Source organism: Trachinotus anak, unplaced genomic scaffold (genome assembly GCF_046630095.1).
Source record: "Trachinotus anak isolate AG129_WGS33_773 ecotype Australia unplaced genomic scaffold, CSIRO_AGI_Tana_v1 ptg000051l, whole genome shotgun sequence".
NCBI lineage: Eukaryota > Metazoa > Chordata > Actinopteri > Carangiformes > Carangidae > Trachinotus > Trachinotus anak.
The window spans coordinates 413,352-437,500 of record NW_027273902.1 but is presented as its reverse complement, the minus strand read 5'-3'; the positions used below and the strand labels follow the sequence as shown (position 1 = coordinate 437,500).

The window sequence follows — 24,149 nt, the reverse complement described above, 5'->3', positions numbered from 1 at the left end:
CTCAATATTGTGCAGAATGATCAACTGAACAATATTAACAGTTGTTAGAGGAGCTACAAACTGTCAAAGAGAGATGGGTAAAAGCATGAACTGATCTGGAAAATCTTGTTTTTTTTTTCATTACTCCTATGTTGAAAAAACAGTGACACCTATTTTACATACACAATGTAATAATATAAAAGCTTAAAGATTCAAGTGATTTCGTACTAAAATCTAATTGTGTAATGATAAAGCTCCTGCAGACTGTTTCTCCTGCAGGAAGTCTGTGTGTGCTCGGGGGTCTCTCATGAAACAAAATGAGAATCTCTTTCACCAAAGATTGACAGATTGAGGTTAAGGTGTAGTAAAACAAAACAGACACACTTGACACTTATCCCCTTTGGCTGATATTTAACACAGGTTTTAAGATTTCTGGAGGAGGAAGTATTCTGACCCTCACATAAAATACCAGTAAAAGTCCTACACTGAAAACGTCATTAGGTAAAAGTATATAAATATAATCAGGAAAATGTATTTAAAGATTAAAAGTAAAAGTAGTTCAAAAAGAAAATGACATGTTATACTATCATATATTATATGTTATATATTGGATCATTATTACTTACGTATTTATGTGTTGAGTTGACTGTTGACTATTGAGTAGTTTCATATTTTATGAGCCATTCATATGTTTTGTGTGCAGAAATCTTAACTTGTAACTAAACCAGTGGTTCTCAAAGTGGGGTCCAGGGACCCACAGGGGTTCATCAAGGAGTAAAACAATGACAGAGTGTCTGACTGTTTAGGTCGTGGGTTTTTACACTTTCTGTGATAAAACATCTAAAAGTAAAATCTTATCAGATGGGGCCCTGGGACGGAGTTTTATGAAATGGGGGTCCGTGGTCTAACTTGTGTCAATTTAAAGGTCCTTGGTGTGAAAACGTTTGAGAACCACTGGTGTAAACAGAACAATATTTCCCTTTCAAGTACAAGTATAAAGTGGCATTAACAGAAAATACTCATGTGAAGTACAAGTACCTCAAATGTGTACAGTTGCCAAGTAAATGCACTTAAATACATTCCACACTGGAGATTTCAGACTGTTCTACAGATTGCTCAGCAGGCCTCTTTGCTCCTGCCAAACACACCTCCTGGCCTGAGAGGAGGAAGCTTTCAGCTTGAAAGTATCTCTGAGATGTGCAGTGATTGTTTACACTATAACCTCTCTCCATTTAATTACCTTGTTCAGCATGCAGAGCCTGTCGCCGCAGCCACAGGCGCTCAAACTCCTCTGGGCTGAGAGCCGGGGAGAGGGACAGACTGAGGGGGGCCGTGGCGCTGGAAGCCAGGACATCAGCAGAGGAGTCTGTACACTGAGCGGCACTGTCTGAGCCTGGAGAGGACACGGGAGGACAAGGAGAGGAAGGAGGGGAGGATGCAGGGAGGGAAGAAAGGGGAAGTAAGAGAGGGAGGTAAGGATGCAACAGAAGCACAGAGAATGAGGATGAGGTTGAAGTGGGAGGGAGACTGAGAGTTAGGACGAGTGCCAGAAGAAGACATTTGTGATTAAAATGGACCCTAATCTCTGAAAACCAAAACTTTGTCAGTCTTAGTATCACCTTTCTTTTTCTAATCAAAACAAGGCTTCATGATATCCTCAATAATGACCTACTAAATATAATAAAACACATTTAGATCATTTTTCTGTTTTTAAAATGCCTATTAGAAAAAAAGTAACATCTGTGGTGTTACTGGTCAAATTTTACCTGGTAGTATTTATGAGCTGTTTAAGCAGAGAAATACACAGTAAATGTTTCCAAACCATCATGAATAACAGACATGTTCAAAAAAACAATAATAATGGCAATAAAATCCTCTGATGACAGTATAAAAATATGGTTTAATATTTTTTAAATTATGGTTTGTGCCAAGAAAGCGTAGACTTGAATTGAATTGTAGTAACAGATGTGATGCCACAAACACCCACCACTCTCTCTCACTTACACACAGCTGAATTGTCAAACACATACACACACATGCACACATGCACACATGCGCACATGCGCACGCACACACACACACACACACAAAGCCTATTCCCCAGCTGTACAGCAGTATATAGGGTGGGGCTTTCTTGCACTTTATTCCACACATCGTACATCACATGCGTGATCAGGCTCATGAGGTCAGGCTCGTTGTCCGACTGTCCTGTGGGCTCTATCCATGGTGGTTTGTCCTCTCGGGGGAGTACCTCCTGCAGGAGTTCAGTGATAAAGTCCCTTGGTTTGGGCCCTTCTTTCCCCACGGATGAAGCCATTGCTATGTTCAGTGCTGTTACACCTGCAGCACAGTCACACCTGTGTCTCATCTAATATAAATACCAGGTTCAAATCATAGCAGCAGTGTCTGGCTCCACAACCACAGTCACAAGGAAGTTACAGCTATAGCAAAAGCGATTAGCCACAACCAGAGAGAGCCATAGCAACAGCACAGGCCACGCCCACTCAAGCTAAGGTTACAGCCAGTGGCTTTGGTTACAGTAGGAGCTCTGTTTTCCTCAGATCAAAGTGGAGCCTGTGGCTGAGCTGAAGGTTCAGGAGGGAAACATGTGGTTATTCTGGTCTTGACTAGTTGACAATATTTTCAAGAATGTCCCTGTGTGGTCGACTAAGTGTCCCTCTATGTTCTTTGCCCTCCTTTCGTTTGGTGCAGCATAGATGGCATCAACCTCGACCTTCTCCCTCTCAATGACTTAACAAACCCACGGAGGACAGAAGTGCATATCCGGGGCCCTGTTCCTCAAAATTCACTAAAGAATGCCATGCACTGAAGTCTCCGCTCCACACACGCCACACTTCTTTGACCATTTTTTAATTAGCTGGGAGTTAGGGGCGGAGTCAGGTACTGTCACGATGGCAACGGTGGAGCAGTTCACATTGCAAACCCTCATAAAATGGTAGAAAGACTCAATGTCCTTTACAGAGGTGCAGTGATGAGCCAATCAAGTAAAAGAATTCTCCCTCTAGCTGTAAATCAGAATCTGATTGGCTGTTTAGCTTATCAATAATTCATACCATCAGTGTCTTAGATCACAGGAGGGAACACTGCTAATGTCCTCACTCACCTGAATGAACCATCTGGACATGGCTGCAGTTCAGTGTGTCTGAGAGGTCAGTGTTAGGCTTGGGGTCAAAGGTCATATGCTCAGGGCTTCCTCTGCTGGCTGACTCTGCCTCTATGGCGCCCTGCCTGAGAGGCTCCAGAGTGTTAAAGCTGCCGGCCCATTGGCTGATAGGCTCCGTGGGGCGGCCGATGAGAACACCCAGGGACGGGTCTGACCTCCGACCCTGTAGGACCTTTCGTGTCTCTTCTATCCCACAATGCAACAGGCGGTAGTAGAGAAGTGCCTGGTCTCGTACGCACATGTCTGTCTCCTCCTCTGGAAAACACAAGAGTTAACAATGACATCTCTTACACACTTACACACTTACACACACCTACACACACCTACCTATGCAGTAGTGCAGCAGTCTTCCAAGCATGTCCTGTGTCTCAGCAGGCCGGCACAAAAACAGCCTCATGGTGGCCGTCAGCAGCTCCATCTTGACTCCCAGAGAGGCCTCGCTCCTCACTCCATCGATGAACACCTCCAGCGTGTAGGGGGCGCTGGAGACTCGCTCCCCATACACACCCAGCAGCCACAGCAAGGCCTGCCTGCCCTGATGGAGGCCGAGGAGAAGGACTGGAGTTACTCCGGCTGATCAGACCTTTGCTCTAGTTTAAAGGTTTTTGTGGTGATGTGAGTGACGTGACACACAGTCATGCTGATGCTCACATTATTATTTTCATCAGCGTTGAAAGAATATTATAGCAAGAAAACATGGACGTAAACAACGTTGGTTTCAAATTCTTCCACAAACATCTCTAATGTTTTATGACAGAAAAGGATCCAACATGTTTGTCAGACCTCAGAGATACACACAGACTGAAAACATAACTCTGTGATTTTACAAAAACACACATTCGAGGTTTGGTCATATCATTGAACCACATGCAGAGTAGTACTTCCATGTGCAAACAGAGGCAGGGTTTACAGCTCACACTTCTAGCTTCATTTCATTTATTCATTCATGAAAAAGTGGAACCAGCCCTCTGTCTTTTTTACCACAGTCATACGTCCTATTGAACCTGCAGGTTGACAAACATCATTACAGGAGAATTATTAAGCAAAAAGACACTGATTTACTGAGAACCCTGCACACAATCAACATACAGAGCAAACAGGCCCCGTGAGCACAGGTGCAGGTCCCACAGAGAAGTACCTAAATACTTTTACTCAAGTACTGTATAATTCTGAGGTACTGTTTGAGATATTTCTACTCATTTATGTGACAACTTTAGGTACTAGTTACTTTACATATTCAGATTAATAACACAAAAATTCAAATAAATTGTGATGTAGTATTTAGGTTAAGATGAGATAAGGCTCCTGATTACTGGGAGTAATTTTAGCTTCCCTGCAGTATATAAAGTAAATTGTCTCCACTTTTATCAGCTGCAACATTAAAGTGGTGCACACATGAATCCATCAATAATTATAATCCTGTAATAAATAAACCAGAGATTATTCTGAAATGGCACATTCTGCATAATGAGTACTTTTACTTCTGCTACTTTAAGCATATTCAATGCTAATACTTTTGTATTGTTACCTGCATACTTGTACTTGTGACAGTGTGGTGTTGCATCTTTTACTGACATAAAAAGCAGTACTGAGTACTTCTGAGTACTTCTCATACTGCTGTTATTCTTGCTGGTTTTCTTTAAAGTTATAATGTATAACCTTTCCACATTACATTACGTCACATTTTCAGATCCTCTTTCTCCTCCTTGGTGGTTTTCAGGTCTGTGTCTGAACCAGATGAAGGATTTTAGATCTGAAGTTGTCAGAGAAACAAGCTGAGGAAATGTTAGACAGCTCCACTCCAGCCAATCAGAGACGTCCTGTGTCACTGAAGAGCGACGAGCAATCACTGACTTTAAATGTGAAACAGCTTGATTCAGTGTTTTTCTGGTTCTGATCAGCTGATCTGGTTGTTGTGGAGAGGAGGAGACTCTGTGGAGAATCCAGCTCCAGGTCAAAACCTCCTGAATGTCTGGATCATAATCAGAGAAACAGTTGAGACAAAAGTTGGCAGCAGTCTCAGCTCCCAGCCCTCCTCTGATGCCCACTAAAAAACTGTGGTGCAACAGCACACCTATCAGTAATGGTGCTAAGTGACAATAATTAATGAGTGTGAGCTGCTGAGAACCAAAGGTTCTGCGCCGGTCACACACAGACGTATTGTGTGTGAAAGTTTGCAGGGTGCGTCTGACCTGGCTGTCCTGCAGCGTCTCCTCACAGCCCTCCACGGCCACACACACTGTGTCACTACACTGAGGACACACCCACACCAGGTCACGCATTGTCTGCACCACGGCTGAGGAGGGGGTGGGGGTGGGGGTGGGGGGAGGGAGAGAGAGAGAGAGAGAGAGAGAGAGAGATGTTATGGAGAATGTATCGGGAGACTGGGTGATTCAAAATATATTTTTAATTTCAATACAATGCAGTCCATAATAAACTTATATTGTTGTATTTCTAGTTTCAGTTTTTTTAATAATATAAAATCATCATTCATTATTCCTGTGGTTACTATTATTATTACCACATTATTATTGCCTAATTCAGTCATTCATTCATCAGCCATACTGCTTGTCCATTTAGGGTCGTGGGGGTCTGGAGCCAATCCCGGAGGATAGACTCACTCTCACCCAATCCCAGCTGTGATCACCCAATCCCGGCTGGGATTGGGTGATCATTGGGTCTATCACAGGGCAATCAACCATTCACACCCAGTGGGAGTCTGCAGTTAACTTGTGTGTGTTTGGACCGTGGGACCGTGGGAGGACCCCGCCTGCCTGTTGCTATAAGGCGACGGTGCTAACGACTGCACCACTGCAGCGCCCAATATATAATAATATGATTACATGTTAGGTTTCAGGTATAAGTGACGCTGCCACTAAAGTTTTATTTGTCACATGTCACAGGTTCAATGTACAGTAAGAAAAACAGTGAGCAGCAGGACAGACTGTGTCCTATTCTAAAAAATATTGCATATATAATATTCAATATTATCGAATATACTGAATATCAATAATATAGAAGGTAACAACATTATTGAGTATCAGCTCGAGCCTTCATGCAATACGTGTGGTCAGTTTTACCAGAAGTGATGTGCTCCTGTTTGAGCCCCAGGAGTCCAGTCAGGATCTCTAGACATTTGTCGCTGTAGCTCCGCCCAATACGACCTGCACTCGGTCCAGACAGGACGACACAGGAGAACACAGGAGGACACAGGAGGACACAGGAGGACACAGGACGAAACAGGACGACACAGGAGGACACAGGAGGACACAGGAGGACACAGGAGAACACAGAAGAACACAGGACGACACAGGAGAACACATGAGAACACATGAGAACACATGAGAACACAGGACGAAACAGGACGACACAGGAGGACACAGAACAACACAGGAGAACACAGGAGAACACAGGAGAACACAAGAGAATGCAGGAGAACACAGGAGAACACAGGAGAACACAGGAGAACACAGGAGAACACAGGAGAACACGGAGGTTTAAAGAACAACTCCACTGAAACAACAGACTTTGTGTCTCTGTGGAGAATGTTGACCTTTGCATTAGAGGGAAGTGGTGTTTGACAGGAAATTAATGGACATGCAGGGTTTGTAGTGCACAGGTAATGCAGCCATAGAAACATGGCCATGAGTGTAAGTGTGTTTGTGTGGGCCTGAAAAATAGAGCGACTGTCTGGACATGTTTGTCTTGGGAGTGTCTGCATGCTCATGCGTTATACTGATAATAATAATAATAGTGTGCATGGGTGTGTGTGTGTGTTTACCTATGGCTGAGATTGCAGCATGGGCAGTGTCAGTGTTGACATCGGTGCAGTATCCTCTCAGCTCGTCCAGTAACATCGCTACGTTCTCGTCATTCACCAGCTCCACCAGCACCTGCAACACAACAGCAGCAGCTCAGCTGTTATTAGAGCACTGAGAGGCTGCTGCTGTGGGCAGTGATTCAGTGCTGCGCCTACATAAAGCTGGAGGTCAACAGAGGGGGTCAAAAGAGGCAGAGACATCCTGGGACCTGGAGTCTCTAGTACGGATCAGGATGAGTCGTACACTTCATGAACCTTTTTAAGCTTGAGTGAAGAACACCTGCTGTTCTTCCACTTTACTATCCAGGTGTGTGGTCACACTCCTATATATTTCAGAAAACAATCTTTTAGTTGATCTTTGGGGATTAATCATTTTTTAAAATGGTTAAAGTAAAACTCTTAATAAACTGTTCCAGGTTTTACTGTGGTCCAGATGTCACCTCCATGAGCTTAATAAAGAAAATTTGTCCAAACGTTTGTTTCTGATCTTATCTATGTCTTAAAGCTCCAGATTTTAACTTCTCCTGTGTTTTATCTGAAGTGTTGATCTCCATCAGAAGATAAATCTGTGGTTTAAGAACCAAAAACCATCTCAGTGTAGTTTTACATCTCCTCTCTCAGGCTTCTCTCTGGAGCTCTGGTAACAACAGGTCAGTCAGCCAATCACAAAACAGCCAGCCAATCAGAGGAGAGCCTCTCTTCTGATTGGCTGACTGTTTTTTGAGTGAGCCAATAAAAATATAGCAGATTTCAGGTAAACACTCAGAGAAACCAAATCCTGCAAGGTTGGATGGTGGGTCCAGGTGGGCGGGGCTTGGGGCGTGGCTGAGGGCAGTGACGGCTTAGTTGTGACATCACAAAGTTCCAGAAGTCCTGACGGCTGGTTTTAAGGCTCAGTGTCTGAATACAGGCTGTGTGCATTTCTCTGTGGACTGAGGCTTTGATACTTTCACAGTATTAATATAGAACCTAGACCTGCTTTATAATCACAAACACATGGACATCTACCTTTAGACTGGATGGGGCCTTTTATACATTTATTCAAATCATTTGGTAACCATGGTAACACGTGTGTTAGCACGTGAGCACAGGGATTTTATTTCAAACTGTGGTCTCTGTGGTCGTATCACACTGTGAACTTTTAACATTATAACATCTTGTTATATAAGACGCTTGTACCTGTTAATCATTATTGATAACATGCAGTAGATCTATATCTAATAAAAGTAACAAAGTTTATGATCAGTTGTTTCTTCCTGAGCTCTTTATGACACCAGAGAAAAAGAATCCAGCCCCATGAACCTGGGGCGACCTGGTGGACGGGGGGGTTGGGACACGAGCGGTACTCTGACCCTTCCTGTCTCTCTCTACTGTCCTGTGTAAGAGGAGCAAAAATGCCCCAAAAGAAAAACATGAACCTGCTGTGACCTAGAATCTGCTACAGAGGGAAGTGTATGGCATAATTTATATCAACTATACTTTTAGTTGTACAATATAACTTTATTAACAAAAACAGGAAATCACACCATACGTGTTCCAAGATTAGAAAGAACAACAGAATACAGAATAAAAAAAGAGAGCGAGAGGTCACAATAACTGCAACAGTGAGTCAAACCTGCATCTTCCTTTGCTTGATGTAGGCCGGCTCAGCGTAGCCACAGAAGAAACGCTTGTAGTGCGCCCCCATCAGGCCGGGGAGGGAACGCAACAGCAACTAGGGAAGGACAAAAATACAGCTCGTCAATGTGTTATTCAGTGGTCTTTTCATACACACACTTCATCCACAACACACACAACCAAGAACAATAAACTCTGAGACACAGCAACAATGATAACATTCAATACAGTAACAGCATGTACAGTAATACTGAGGTGACTGAGCTACCTGGCCGTGCTCAGTTTGCATTTTTTACAGTGGCATCAAACTTCTTTATGTTGTCACAACGTGGTAAATACAAACTTCAGTCTTCATGTTTCTAACTGATGTTGGGTTTTGTCCCAGGAATGAGAGTCCTGTGTTGTCCTGTGATGTCATTTCCTCTGAGCTTCTATTTAATTAGTAAAGAGCCGGAGACAAAAGGTTTGTGTGCCGTATTGTAACAGGTCGACTCTGTAATTGTATGAAGTGCTGACCTCATATTTGGATGTGGTAGTTTAACCTGTTTACACATCAGATTAGTCCACTGGCCCCATGAATGTGACCTACTTACACTGTCATGTGCAGACAGTTGTATAAGTATATATATATATGTGTGTGTGTGTGTGTGACAGGTACAAAGGGCAGGTACAAATATTTATACGTGGATATGATCACTTGATGACAACTACTTCCACAGTCAGTTAATGATTTATGACATTTTTAATATATTATATATTGTGAGGATTTCCTCATGTGATAATGAACTTAGTGTGTTTGTGTTTGGCTCTGTTGGTTGAGAACAGCAGACGAACTGGGAGGGTTTGTTTCACTGATTTCTGACATTTAGTATTAATCAATTCAACGAGAAAATAATCTGAAGATGGTGATTATTGATGGTGAAACTATTATCTCCTGTGTCTCTCCTGAAGTCAGTGGAACTTGAACTTATCACACTGACCTGTATGTGGCAGAGAGCGCTGAACCTCATCTCTCTGGACACACTCCCACAGGAGGCCAGCAGGGGCCCACGCACCCGCTCCAGGGCCGCCAGAGTGACGGCAGGCAGGCCGGAGCAGAGGCTGAGGAAGAGGCTGAGCGTGGCAGCCATGACCGGGGGGTGGGGGCTGACCAGGGATGCATCCAGCAGGGACAGGATGTCGAAGAGCTCGTCCTCGGACTGAGGCCGGTAGCGCTGAAGGATTCTCAGCACCTCACACTGACCCCAGATGTCACAGTCCTTCAGCCTGGAACAGACACGAACCGAGTTCACAAAGTGTCTGCGAGCAAAATCCTGAGCACACATGGCCACATGTTTACATGTGTTAAATGTTGGTGTCATGAAACGCTGCGGCCCTGTGACTCCTCTGACACACTTCTGTCTGACAGTTCACTGAGGAAACTCTTCCTCTTCTTCAGCAGGAAGCAGCGGGTTTGGGGCTGAGCGCCACAGTCAGGGTGGAGAAGAAGGAAAGTGTTGCTGTTGTCGATCTTTTCATTGGATTTATTTACAGTAAGAAAAACACAGAATATCTCAAACATTATCCTTTAAAAGAAAAATCTGACATCATGTGAAACACTTCATTTCCTCTCATATCTGTGATGACATGTTAGCGTGAGTTAGCATGAGTTAGCTGAGGAAGTCACTGCTCCCAGCTAAGAACTAGTCCAGCACATCAGAGCAAATAAAACAGTATCAACTCATAAACAACCTGTAGTTTTTATTCAGATGAAACAAACAAGATTTAAGAGTCAAGTAGAGAAATGAAGAAGAGTCAGTTGGGGCTGGATATCGTTCAGAAATGTTTGATTTCCAGTTTTATCAAAACAAAATTACAACACACATTAAAAGTAACACAGTTTAGTTTTACTGTAGTTTTATTTTTAAGCTCTGTCTCTTCAGACACTCAAATGTGTTTGTGTAAACAATCAGCCAATCAGAAGCATTATTAGATCTTTGTCCAAGAATGCTGCATGCTGATTGGTTCACTGATTTACTCATTTAATCTTAGGTATTGAAACTTGGTATCGATTGATGAGTTGTCTTTGATTGTCAATAATATCAAACTAATTCAGTCTGTGCATTAAGCACTGAGGTTCGATCCCTGCTGGTTTTTACCTGAGGACACAGGTGACACAGGTTTGCTGTTTATATTTATCGGACAGACACGACGGTGTCATTCATTCAGTCATCGAACTCTCAGTGAGAAAGAGAATGAGTTCCATTTATTTCTGATTGTGTAGCTCATCTCTTGAATTCATGTTTGGACCATTGAGTTTTTCTTCTTAAGGCCTGAGGAAACTGAAACTGTATTTGCACAGTGACTGAAGCTTATTGGTGTGTCCCATTTTCATCACGATTGTTTGCTTTTACTTGTATTTTATCCTGATTTGTGTGAAATTAAAGAAAATTTGTATTTTCCATTAATGTCAAACTGATCCTTCAAGTAGAGTTTGTGAGTTCATCCACTTTCCATCACTGTGTGTTCAACAACAAATTCTGTTTTTGATGTTCATCCTGACTTTAAATCAAAAACTAGAAAACAGTTCCTCTGGAAACACAGAGACAAAACATCCAAAAGGAAACAGAAGCTTCCTGTAAATTTCCAGCCTGTGGGTTTAAACTGATGTGAAGCATCTTTAGAAAACACTGGCTTAGCGGCTAAATCAGTCAGGAAGCAATTTGGCTGCTGTGATTTGATTAAGTGTCTGTAGATGAGCGGTGGATGGTTTTATACAGAGAGACAGACTCTGCAGATTAAGGCTCTTGTTTGCATTTACTCAGGAAACACATGTAAAAAGATGCACCACACACTTCACTCTGAGCAGGGATCTAATACGGTAACGATATCTCCATATTTCCTTTCAATAATAGTGGAACATGTCTTTACATATTTATATTTTTTATGAATATATCATGGTATAAGACATGTATTTACATTTCATGTAATATTTCATCTTTTTATCTTCTTAATGTCATTTCTTATTCTCTGTTTTTTGCTGTTACATTTCTATTCTTGAGGCAGCAACTGTTATGCAACCAAATTTACCCCTGGGGATCAATTAAGTATTCTGATCCTGATCCTGATCCTGATTCTGATCCTGATCCTGATTTGAACATATCTGTATCTATCTTCTGCACATGAACCTGACTTTACACCAGCATCAGATACAGACAGTGGATGTTTTTTGGCATCACCTCCATATGAAGGACTGTCACCAGTAGTTTAATTGATGGTTTATGTCAGACACACAGGTGAGGGGGACTTTTACAGGTATTTACAGGTCAACGATTACTTTTTGTAAGAAGGTAAAAGCTTCTAATCCAAGAGAACAGTTCTGATTCATATACTCATTGACCCTCACAACTCAGGGAGCAATGCAGGTCTCAGAAGCAGGTCAGACATCACATCACTGAATACAGATGACGACGATGGGACACTGAAATAACTGAGGTTACATGATGGGAAATTCTGCAACTCCAGAATCTGGAGAGATTTCTCTTAGAAAAATGCTTTTTTTATCAGAAGTTAAATAAAGCTGCTCTCAGCTCTGCAGCTGGAGGGAACGTGTCAATCATGCTCGTCCTTCTCTTCAGTCTCTGGAAGGACGAAGCAACAAACACCCTGAGTTTTAACATCAGTACAACGTTCACATCCCTCTGTATTGGACAGATTCCCGATGGGCTGCGTAAAGATGGCATTTACAGTATCCCCTAAAGACTGTGTTGGCAGCAGGTAAAAAAGCCGTTAGAAAATACTGGCTTCAGAAAAACTGTGCTGCTGCTGCTGCCTCAGCATCAGTATCACAAAACACCTGCATCTTCTACAACAGAGGAGCGGCTCCACAAAGACCTGGGAGAAAAACTGTCTGTTTATTTAGCCAGTGAGACAACCCTTTCATCACTACTGTCACATGTGTGATGTTTAATTTCAAATTAACTAATGACTCACTGATCAGCCCATGACCTCATGTCTGTTTGCTTGTATCTCCTGTGACTCCTCCTCAGATCAGACAGGAGGAGGAAACGCAGCAGGTACAGGATTATAGCTGCTGCACTGTGGCAGAGGTCTGGGTGTGTACGGAGACACCAGCTGCCTCCATCATCAACATGAACGTCACCTCTAAACATTTATCAAGCACATGTTTAAACTTCCTTCATTTCACCACGTGACTCTGCGGCTCTGACTCTGACCTGTTGAGGAGGTGATGGGTGATGGGTTTGTTGATGGCGACTCCTCCCTCCTCCTTCAGGATCTCCTCCAGGGCTCGGAGGCAGTTCACCATCACCACGGGGTCCGGGTCCCTCAGCAGGCTGTACAGCTCGTTCACCACTGCAGCATCTGGAGGAACCGTGAACGAGAGGTGAGGGTGAAAAGATATTCAACAATAACTGGAAACTTAGAGTTAAAAGAAAATTGTCGAAAATTGTTGCACAAAGCAAAACACATTTTAAACCAGAAATCCCTACACACAGCACACTGCTCTGTCACATTACCAGACAGCTCAGCAGAGGAAAACTGAGGATCATCAGTCAGTCAGATTATCATGAACCAACCAAACCACTATTCATTCATTAATATCCTTTAAAGTACAAAGTGGAAACTAATTGACTCCAGACTGTGTTCAGAGGTTGTTTGAGTCAGTGTGAACTGAGGAGAATAAGAACATAAAAAAAAAAAAAACAAGGATGAGGACAAATATAAAAAGTTGATGGAGTTCATTTGGTAAATTTAAAATGTTCAAAAATACGGAGTTAATTAAATATATAACTGAGTTATGATCATTAACTTTGCATAAACCCTGTAAAGTGCCTTGAGATAATGTATATTATGATTTGGCGCTATACAAATAAAATTGAATTGAATTGAATAAATGTAGCAGTGAAAGTCTTTTTTTAATAGTATAGAGTTTAATGTCAGTGGTGAAAAGTTTTTCTCTGTTTTAACTGAGGTGACGATGTTCATGTACCGTTATGTAGAGAGGACGTGTAGAGAGCTGTAGCTTCAGTCTACACCTGTTATAATGGTGTAATGTTTTATTTCTGTGTTTCTGTGTATAAATATTAAAAAATGAACCGACCTGAGTCAGATTAGAAAACACAGTCTTCTTACTGACTCCGTCCTTATTCTTTATTCAATAACAGTAACTGCTGATGTGTTTCCATCGTTTACTGCACTCGTTAAAGGGACGTGTCTGTTATACACAAACAACTCTGATGTTCAACCACCAAGTGACGAATCAGGAGAAGACAGAAAACTGTCGATTTATTCCTCCTCAAACCTGCACCCTGCATTACCCACAATGCAATGTGCACCGTACAGGGAGTCACATACTAATGCTTGTATACAGCTAATTAAGCGCACTCTGACTCAAGTGACATCACTCGAGGACATTTATCTGAACAGAACTGTGGATTTAGATCCTTCAGCAGTTTCTGCTGTTATAGATCCAGACGCAGTGAAACTAGTTCAGCCTGAAGTTTTCATTATGTGTGTGAAGCAGCTGTGTCAGAAGAACAGTCCAGACCTCGTCCTGAACACTGAGCAGCTCTGACCAGCAGCTGCTGAGGAGCTGGTTCAGGGTCAACACTTATTAAATCCAAGTTTCACTGACTGTTTCCACAGCACTGAGGATCTTTAATGACTGTTCAGTGAAGACACAGAGGTTAGAATTGTTTGTGTGTAATTATCTTAAGAATATTGTGTTTGTGCGTGTGACTCGAATGAAGATCAGATCAGTTTAGGAACCGTTAACACACAGAACCAGATCGTTCCAGTCTCTGCATGGTCAGCTTGACCTGTCAGTGGTCACCAGAGGTCAACTTGAAGTTGGGCCTCTACAGACCGTCCCTCCCCTCATCTTCTACCTTACACTCAGTGGCCACTTTATTAGGTACATCTGTACAATCTGAATCCTGACGCCAGTAGAGTTGTGAGTTGGAGGGTTCACTGGTTCGGTGTGAACGAAGAATCTGAACGGGGGAATTCAAAAAGCTTCAGACATTAACACAACTCGGTGCTGCAGCTGTGAATGTGAAGCTGCAGGTTCAATGGTTCCTCAAGTGTTTTTCCACATCCCTGCATCTGACTGTGAGGTCGCTCTGAAAACCATCTACGATATTCTTTATCAAAGTGTCGTCTGATGACACCGATAAAAACTCTGTCTGTTCCTCTCTGCCTCGTCTCCATGCACCTCACAGACAGGTGACGTCAGAGCTCCAAACCTGTCACAGAGAGGACGTCAACAGGAAGTAAAGTGAAGTCATCCATCCACTCTACCTATCTCTGAGCTGGTTTGGAGATTGTGCAGTTTGGCCCAGCCCAGTACAGCCACCCGTCGCACACAGGCCGCTCGGTCCCTCAGTCCTGCTGTCAGAGGCTGCTCCACGTACTCCACCAGACTGGGTAACCTGCACACACACAATCAGGAGCATGACCATCCCAACAGTCACAGGCTGAGAGTACCGAGGTCAGAGAGTGTGTGCGTGTGTGCGTGTGTGTGTAGCACCTCACCTGAGGTTGGTCATGTTCCTCAGGGCCAGGCTGCGGACCATGGGGTTTGGATCCTGACAGTCTTTCCTCAGCGTGTTGATGACCAGCAGAGACAGCTCCGGGTTTAAAGCGGCGTAGGAACACAGGAAGACGTAGACCAGTTTCTTCTGGACTATGTCTACTGTGGCACACGCTTTTACCATTTCACTGAACAGGCCCGATACATCCACACCCTGTGACATGGCCCTGGAGGGGGGGGGGGGGGGGGGGGGGGGTGATAGAAGACAGAAAAAAGAAAATGTGACACAATGAATAAAACATGGAAAACTTTACTTTACAATGGTGAGGAAGTCCAGACTGGAGCTGAGGTGAAACAGTGAGGGCTGTTCCCCTGCAGCAGAGCTTCAGGCCTCAAGGTGAAATATGGACGTGAGATCCGTCAGATTCTTGGACTTCAGGGACTATTTTCTGAAACACAGGAGGTCTGGTCTCCACACAGACATGAACAGATCATGCATTAGTAAAATCAACCCTCTGCAGCCGTGATAATGGTTAAGTTCGGCTCCACTTATACACAGTGGTGTGGGAGTTAAATGTGACTCTTATCATCCTGACATTTACTAATTTACACAAAGCACAGATTGTGTTTGTTGTTTACTGTGACTCCGTTGACCCTGCCACCTGCCGGGGCCCACCTGATGACTTTGAGGATGGTGTTCCTGTAGCGGAGCTGGTCTGACTGGACGTTGGGGTTGGACAGAGCCCTCCTCAGCTCCCGCACCGTGTCCTCACCGCCCAGGTAAGGCATGGCGGCCGCGGACAGGCCGCAGACACAGCACACTGACCCAGCAGAGCACACGCAGCCTGGCTCTCACAGCAGGATCACAGACCAGAGGAGAGCAAGTCGCCGAGTCTGCTGAAAGCTTAGATTCACACTCACAGAAACGTGCCAACCTCGTGTATTTAAAATATCACTCGTTACATTTCACATTTCAACACATCGATTTGTTAATTTACAGTTTCACACCTCAAACAGTGGATCTCAGCCGCTGCCCTGCCTGGATGACTGGATTGTTTACACCGCTCGTACTTCCGCCTTTCTTCTTCTTCTGCTTTTATCCTGTGTTTAACCTCATGCTGCCCCCTGCTGGTCACGGAGGAATAACACCCGGCGGTTTAGCTGCAACACAACGTCTTCTTCTTCTTCTTCTTTTAATTGTTCTTCCTCTAATGCTTCTTCTTCTTCTATAATCTGTTTATTTCACAGAGCCGTGGAAAAAATGTGAAGTAAAAGTAAAGATACATCAGAAATCATCACAAATAAAACTCATTCAAAATGTTGCTCATGTAAAAGAAGGAAATTTACTTAAATTTGCAAAAATAAAAGTATTGACTTCTTCCAGAGTGTTATAACTAATAGTATATTGTATTATTGAATGTTATTTCTTATTGTAATTTGTCAAGGTATAGCTAAATTTAGATACTTTAATCACTACTGGTTAGTTTAACGGTAAAACTCTGTCATATACATCATACTTAATAAGCTCCTCACATGATTTGCATATAAAATCTTACTCTGAAAATGTATTAGTGACTAAAGCTGTCATATAACTGTAGTGCAGTGAGAACTACAATATTACCTCCTCTGAAATGTCGAGACTTAGACGTATACAGCAGCATAAAATGAAAATACTTAAGTAAAGTATGAATTCCTCCAAACTGTACTTAAATAGGTGGAAAATAAATATTCTTCAGACACAATGTACTTGAACTTGAGTATTTTTCAGGTAGTTTATGCTCCATCATATTTCAGGGGGAATATTGTACTTCACTCTATTACTCCATTATATCATCTGAGAGTGACGGTTGTTAAGTTAATGTGCACATTAAAAAAATGTTTATTGATACGACCACATCATAGTTAATTAATAACATGAGGCACATCAGGCTCAGGTGTTTTCTAAGAGCCACAGCAGACAGTGCACTCAGGCTGAACACTGACCCTCATGTGTAAAACTGTGGCGTGGCCCTTTAAGATCCAGCCTGGGCCTGACTGAGGAGCTGTCCAGGGTGCTCAGTCGCTGCAGCAGACAGCACAGAGGGCGCGGGGGGGGCACTGAACTGGATTGATGTGTGCATTTTTAAACAGTGGGGAGCGATTAGCTGGAAAAAGTTAACTTAGACTTTATTTAAATTCCATTTTCAGAAAACAGTAACTATTTCCTACACATTCTTTACATGGCAAACGTGATGATTGGTCATTGGAGGAATAACAGTGAAATCAAAAACATTAATGCTTCTATTCATTACTGAGGATACCTACAGTACCCACCACTGCACTCTATATGAAAAGGTTGGCTGGTTCTCTCTCTCTCTCTCTCTCTGAGGTCAACACTGATATATATTCATTTACAAACCACTATTAAATAAATGACCTTACGTGACTAATACATCTGAATGTAGGTGATCATCAGACCTGCTCTCAGGACTGGATGACACTGCGTGATCCCCAGGTCAACTCTTAGATCTAACTTTTAGATTTGGTGCTTCAGCCTCGTGGAAAAACCTACAACACACTTTAAATATTGATTCCATGGAAACACTGGGACAGATTAGAAATATGCTTTTAAATCTTAATGTTTTTGAATATAACTGTTTGTATCAGGAAATTATTTTTGTTTGGTTTGTTTTGTTTCTACTTATTTAATCTTGGCACCACAGAAAAATGAGAGTCACCCTTCAATCAATCCCAGAGGAAATAAAAAAGTTGATAATGATGATTTGTTACATCTGAGCTTCTCCTGCTGAGAAAACTCACAATGTCTGCTGTGAAAAATGTTCAGCATGGTGACAGTGGAAGTGGTCGAAAAACATTTTATGTATTTTAAACCAAAGTCTTAAGCTCGGCTCCAACATACATGACGTTTATACTCACATGACACCAAACAGTGTTTCAGTCTGAGTTGATGATGGTTTTATTGATGTTGAAAAGGAAATCTACAAACACAGCGTCAGGCCTCCAGCAGTCTCAGTCCGACCCCGATCCAAAGGCAAACATCCACTCCGCCCGCCCCCATTGACCGGGGTTTAAAAGGCGGAGCTTCATAAAAAAAGGAGCGGTGGGAGGGACTCGGTGCTGGAGGGCCAATCAGCTGACACAGACGGACACGCTGGACACCACCCGGCCGGTCCAGAGGAAGCTGCTCAAGCCTTCCTCTGGACTGTGTGGGCGGAGCCAGGCGCCGGGGCCGATGTTCACTTTCACATGATACATTCACCAACGTGAGACATTTACATCATCCACTTCACTCCACTTCCCCACAGCAAAGCACGCCAGTCAAAAGAGAACGAACACACACACACACACACACACACACACACACACACACACACACACACACACACACACACAGTTTTTCATTATTTGCTGAATTTGGCAAACAAATGTGGAATGTTTTCTTTTTTCATTCAGATAAATTATATAAAGTCAATAAAATATATGGATTAGAAAGGTGAGGAGTGCAGCTCTAAATAAAGGGGGGTGGGGGTTAGTAAACCAAACTACCCTGAATTTATATTTCATTCCAAACTGGTGAAAGACCTTTTTCAGCAGCTCCTTCCAAAGATGGATAAATAAGTGTGTGCTGTTCATTTCCTCTCCCACCGGAAACGAGGACAGTGACTGACACACAGACACACAGACACACAGACACACAGACACACACACACACACACACGACCAGTGTCAGAGAAGCGGCAGTGTCTATGTTAAGTTGGGGCTGGGAGCGGGGCTGGTGGAGCTGTTGTCCTGATTTGCAGCCTGACTTCCTCGTGGTGGGACCTCGATGATGCGGGGCTTGTCAATGATGCGAGCGCGGCGGTCGCCTTTCTCCACGATTCCGATTATCCACGCTCCGCCTGCCGCCCCCTGGCCTCCAGCTCCAGAGGTCTGGCTCTTCATCTCTGAGCAAAACTTGGCTGCCTGCTCTCTGGGCAGACACACCAGCAGCCCACCTGGAGGAGAGGAAGAGGGGTGGAGCTTCATTATTAAAGCTCCATATTTGAACCACTTCTGTGGTTTATCTGAAGTGTTGATCTCCAATCAGAAGAGAGGCTCTGAACCTCTCTTCTGATTGGCTGACCATTTTCTGAGTGATCCAATAAAAATATAGTAGTTTTCAGGTAAACACTCAGAGAAACCAAATCCTTCAAGGTTGGATGGTGGGTCCAGGTGGGTGGTGACTGCTTTGTTGTGACATCACAAAGTTCCAGAAGTCCTGACGGCTGGTTTTAAGGCTCAGTTTCTGAATACAGGCTGTGTGCATTTCTCTGTGGACTGAGGCTTTGATACTTTCACAGTATTAATATAGAACCTAGACCTGCTTTATAATCACAAACACATGGACATCTACCTTTAGACTGTGTGGAGCTTTAAAACTTAAATTATGACACATTCTTGATTGTGTGTTAATCTCAGAGATCATACCAGATGTCTCTGCTGAGGTCCCCTGAACCAGGTTGAACACGTTTCCACAGGCCTTGCTGATGGCAGTCATCTTGGCTATGATTGGTAGGTTGTGGATGACGAAGGCGACCTCGTTCCGTTGCTGTGCTGCCAGGTTGTTGGCGTGCCCCAACAACCCGAAACCTGTCACATCGGTTGCAGCGTGGGCCTGGAACTTGTGCATTAAGCCTGCAGCTGGAGACAAAAACACAGACCAGCTTCATGATCACAGAATGTCCTGAGGTGGACCAAGTGCTTCAAGTAATCACAGGTCCAATCATGTTGATTTATTTTGTGTGTGAGGCTAAGAGTAAATCCAGATCAATCAACCAGCAGTAACGGAGATGTAAATACATCAGTGATGACTGCAGAGGTCCAGGACACAGCGACCAAACTGTAGTTTACCTGTGCGGTTTAGTGTTGCCATGGAGAACATGGCTTCCTGATAGGCCTCTTTAACTTCCTCTTTGGTGACAACTAGCTTGATCTTGTTCCACCTTTCAGGCTGGAGAGACAGGTGTATAAACAGGGACAGGGAAGGAAGTCAGCATATTATGCCAACACTTCACGTAACGTTCAGATGAGCACAGATAAGTGACTGACCTGATCGAGCCACTGGTGAGCGTTCACAGCCACCTGCGTCCCCAGAGGTTTAGTCAGAACCAAGACATCGCCTGGTACAGCTCCATCCGGCCTGGAAGACACACAAACACACCACAACAATATATCATCACATTTAAAACCAGAGTTTAAATGTTCCTTTATGTACGAGATGAAGAAAATGACATATAAGCCAATTTAAAAGAGGTGGAGTCCTGTAATGACCTTTATGACACAGCGACAGTAGAGACACAGACAGGAGGTGGACGCTGCAGTTATATGGTTGTTGTTCTCACAGTCTTTTCTTTTATTTTTCTTTCTTTCTTTATTTCTATGACTTTGGTGGTTCTTTGTGTCACTGGTGTATTTGGTTTCTTCGACTCTCTGAACTAATGGACAAATCAGGTAAAATGTGAAAATGAAAACTGATATTAAAATAAAAGTAAAAACTATGAACAGAAGCTTCTGATGATGTCCGGACTTCCTGGATTCATTTATTGTGTATTTTAAAGTTTCAACTGAGAAATATTTTCACTGTAAATTATTTCCTGTTGACACCAACATTTAGCAGCTGGGTAAACAGCCACAGATCAGAGTCAGGGAGCAGAAAAGCACAGGTGGAACTAATGACACTAATGATGGCTCAGTGCTATTATGCGTTTAAGCAATGCACACGTTATAAATATTATTAGTACCTGTGTGCTTTCAAAATGTCTGCTGTGTGAAAGGTCAGAGGTCAGACGGACATGCAGCTACAAGATGAGCTGAGTTTTGAGGCTGTGGCCGCTGTCAAACCAGCATCTTGTAAATACTTCTCTACAAAATTAACAAGGGAGGTACATTCTGTTAGGGGCTGCTGAAATGCATTCTGGGAATTCTAAGGATTCTCTAGCTGAAGACGAACTGCATGAGTACGTCCTTTTGATAAATATTATTTTATCCACAGTGAAGAAGTGCAGCTGAGCCACAGCGACAGTTTTCACTGACTCACATGATGAACTCGTTGGGCTGACAGACCACAGACGCCACTCCCCCTACGATGATCCAGGGGTTGATCACAGTCTGGCCGCCTGTCACTGAAGTCCCTCCCTCCTCCGCTGCATCCCGAAACCCTTGAATCATCAGCGGCATCACCCGCTCGCGATCCTGTGTCGTACAAGCACATAGACACATACAGTACTGAACCGCTCACTTCAGAGAAATCCACATTCACATGTGAGATTAGTAGACGACACACGTCAGTAAATAAAAGTAAAGTCAACATCCTGTGAACACACATAATGATACCTTGTCATTCATCTTCTGGCTGACACTCAGCAGCATCAGCATGTTGTCACACTCTGTGATACCCATGGCGTAGAGATCACTGAGGACGTTAGCACACGCTATCCTGCCCTGAGACACACAGAGAAACACACAGAGAGAGTTTTGTCACTGTTGTGTTTTAAACATGATTATTTTTAACAAGGAAGATTCAGGTTGGAGCCTGATTTTAATCCTGAATAAAATTCAGCTTCATAACATTTCTCCCCTCAAACTATTTGTTACTTTATAGAAATTCGCCATAGAACAACAAGCAAACATAAAACAGGAGGTTCAGGTCCAAAGAATGTTTCATTCCTTCAGTTCTTTCATTCAGTCTGGAAAACAGAAAACCTGATCAGACAGAAATGTGCAATATAATCTATTTTTAGTTGAACAAATTAATTTTTATTGCATAGCATTTATTTTATCTTTATAGGCTGCTAAGCATAACGGATTGCTGCCAAACTGAATTTCATTGTGTTTTAATATGCAGTGACAATGAAGAATCCATCTAATAAACAACTAGAATCACCACCTTATGGTTGAAACCAACCACCCAGGCTTCAGTAAACATGGTCACCGTCTCAGCGTTGAACAACGGCTGGAAGTGACCAGAAACATGTTTTGTGAGGTCACAGTGACACTGACCTTGGACCAGCAAATTTGAATTAGTTCATCTGTGTGTGACGTAAATGTTTGTGCCAAATTTTGAGAAATCCCCTGAAGGCATTACTGAGACTGGACTCAGAGGAGCGGGGCTGAGCCTCTCTACTGAAGGCACAGTTTCTGAATACAGGCTGTGTGCATTGTGTCCATAAGTACAGTGCACAGTTTGATACTATGACAGTATCAGTACAATCAGAAAAGACATGGAAATCTCACTTTCTACAATATGGGACCTTTAACTGAGAAGTGCACACACCTTGTGGAAGCATTAAAACTCAAAGGGAATTTTAAAAGGTTTTTAAAAAACTTCTTCAGTAAAGTTCTGTTAATAACAGACTGACTGTCAGGTTCATCAGTGCTGACAGACTGTAGACTGTTTCATAAACGTAAGAGTGACCAAGTACAATATTACACTAATGTAAACATTGTCTTAAATATGCAGCCACATGCTCACTTCAACCTTCACACTAGAAGTTATTATTTCAGTTACTCACGCCCAAGTATAACCATGTGTGCCTGTCTTGTGTAATGTTTTTGTATTTTCCTCACAGTAACGGGATGAGTACATCGCCACAATTACACAGTTATTTCTGGGTTTGATCAGCCTCACTTCCTGGATAATCTCCCAGTGAACAGTGGCAGGGTGCCCAGGTATGTGCGAGCTTCACGGACAGAAACACCTGCCAGTAACTCACCATCATGTAGGGGTCCTCCACCAGAGGGTAGAAGAAGTCTGTGGTCTGGACCAGTGAGAGTCCTCCATGTCTCAGGGGGATCACACAGCAGTCCATTCCCACACCTGGAGATACAGGACAGTGAGTAGGGACGGAAGTGTGCAACAATGGGCGATGGAGAACAGTAGCCTTACAGTAAATATGAACTTACTGAAAGTGAGAATACTTTCTTAAATCGTACTTTAGCAGTTCGTGCGTGTTATTCAACACAGGAAGTATTTATCACAGGACCGTAATGTATGATTGCATTATTGCATGAACGGTCAGTCTTACCACATACTAAACTTTCCACACAGTACCGATTGCTACACCTCTAAAGACATAAAACGAAAAACTCTGTTTTCACTCAAGGTTGCGAAATTCCTTCACTAGAAGAAAAGTTTAATCACTCGGATGAACTTTGTCCTCAACGCATCCACTTATTTCTGCTGAATCATTCCTACGCTTCGGTAACTCGACAACTCACGGAACTTGTGCTCCGTGACTGAGCTGTTTTCTATCATATGCATTTACGATGTAGCTTAGTAATAACTTACAACTGTACGTTGTTTACATGTTAACAAATTCCATAGCTGGTGGCTATTAAAACACTGTTCTATGCTCCCATAGTTGTCCAACTGTCAAATGAGCTGCAGTATCATTTAACACATGCTAGCATGGTTAGCAATAGTTCCGCTAGCTAACTACCGCTAACCGCCACGGTCTCCGACATGTTCGGGGAATCACGGCTGGTTTTGCTAACTCCGAATTTGTTCCGCACCGAGTCGGGGGCCGGGCAATTGTTGGCCGAACTCCGAAGCTTGGTCTCCGGCCTTCCCCGTCCCATCGGCCCGGTCCGGCTCCAGTCCCGCCAGGAGTTTGAGCAGAGCCTCCTGCGGGACCTTGCAGCCTCATCCTTTCAGGTCCGAAAAGGCTGTGAGCCGGAACCCGCGCTCCAGGCCGTGCTCCTCGGGTTTGAAAGGCTTGTATCCGGGGGGAAAACACCCCTCGGTCCGCACAGCCTCCGCCGAGGGAGGCGGCGGAGTTGAGCCTGACATGCCTGCTTGAAGACCACTTCAAACGCACGACGCCAGGCGCGCACACCGGTAAGAAAGACGCGGGGATGAATGGAGCGTGTGTCCGGAAACTGGTGTCAAGGTAACCGACGTACAACCAGGGCGACTTCCTGTGGGAACTTTCAGAGTATAAGTTCATCGTGTACGAGGTTCACAGATCTTTAACTACAAA

At 43.4% G+C, this 24,149-nt stretch overlaps 2 protein-coding genes across 6 annotated transcripts in view; both read right to left on the bottom strand.

Annotated features, from left to right (window-relative positions):
- Positions 1 to 18,179, bottom strand: part of ap4b1 (adaptor related protein complex 4 subunit beta 1) — a 29,982-nt gene extending 11,803 nt beyond the window's left edge. For 2 of the 5 annotated variants that reach the window (XM_071473357.1, XM_071473359.1), the window contains exons 1-12: positions 15,809 to 17,919; positions 15,135 to 15,359; positions 14,901 to 15,031; positions 12,815 to 12,962; positions 9,581 to 9,866; positions 8,599 to 8,697; positions 6,945 to 7,056; positions 6,244 to 6,327; positions 5,356 to 5,459; positions 3,491 to 3,698; positions 3,104 to 3,418; positions 1,220 to 1,372 (exon numbers count right to left, since the gene is read on the bottom strand). In XM_071473357.1, the coding sequence (XP_071329458.1) occupies positions 1,220 to 1,372; positions 3,104 to 3,418; positions 3,491 to 3,698; positions 5,356 to 5,459; positions 6,244 to 6,327; positions 6,945 to 7,056; positions 8,599 to 8,697; positions 9,581 to 9,866; positions 12,815 to 12,962; positions 14,901 to 15,031; positions 15,135 to 15,359; positions 15,809 to 15,921 (1,978 nt within the window). In that variant the 5' untranslated portion in view covers positions 15,922 to 17,919. Of the gene's footprint in view, positions 1 to 1,219; positions 1,373 to 3,103; positions 3,419 to 3,490; positions 3,699 to 5,355; positions 5,460 to 6,243; positions 6,328 to 6,944; positions 7,057 to 8,598; positions 8,698 to 9,580; positions 9,867 to 12,814; positions 12,963 to 14,900; positions 15,032 to 15,134; positions 15,360 to 15,808; positions 17,920 to 18,048 lie in introns of those variants that run through there. The other 3 variants (XM_071473358.1, XM_071473361.1, XM_071473360.1) reach the window with 3 other exon arrangements.
- Positions 18,071 to 24,055, bottom strand: sephs3 (selenophosphate synthetase 3). Its single transcript, XM_071473371.1, has 8 exons — positions 23,683 to 24,055; positions 22,884 to 22,987; positions 21,505 to 21,612; positions 21,209 to 21,363; positions 20,221 to 20,311; positions 20,023 to 20,122; positions 19,600 to 19,812; positions 18,071 to 19,127 (listed from the first exon to the last, which is right to left on the bottom strand). The coding sequence occupies exons 1-8, from the start codon at positions 23,957 to 23,959 to the stop codon at positions 18,877 to 18,879; spliced, it is 1,299 nt and encodes a 432-aa protein (XP_071329472.1). The 5' UTR covers positions 23,960 to 24,055; the 3' UTR covers positions 18,071 to 18,876.
- Between the last annotated feature and the right edge of the window lie 94 nt (positions 24,056 to 24,149).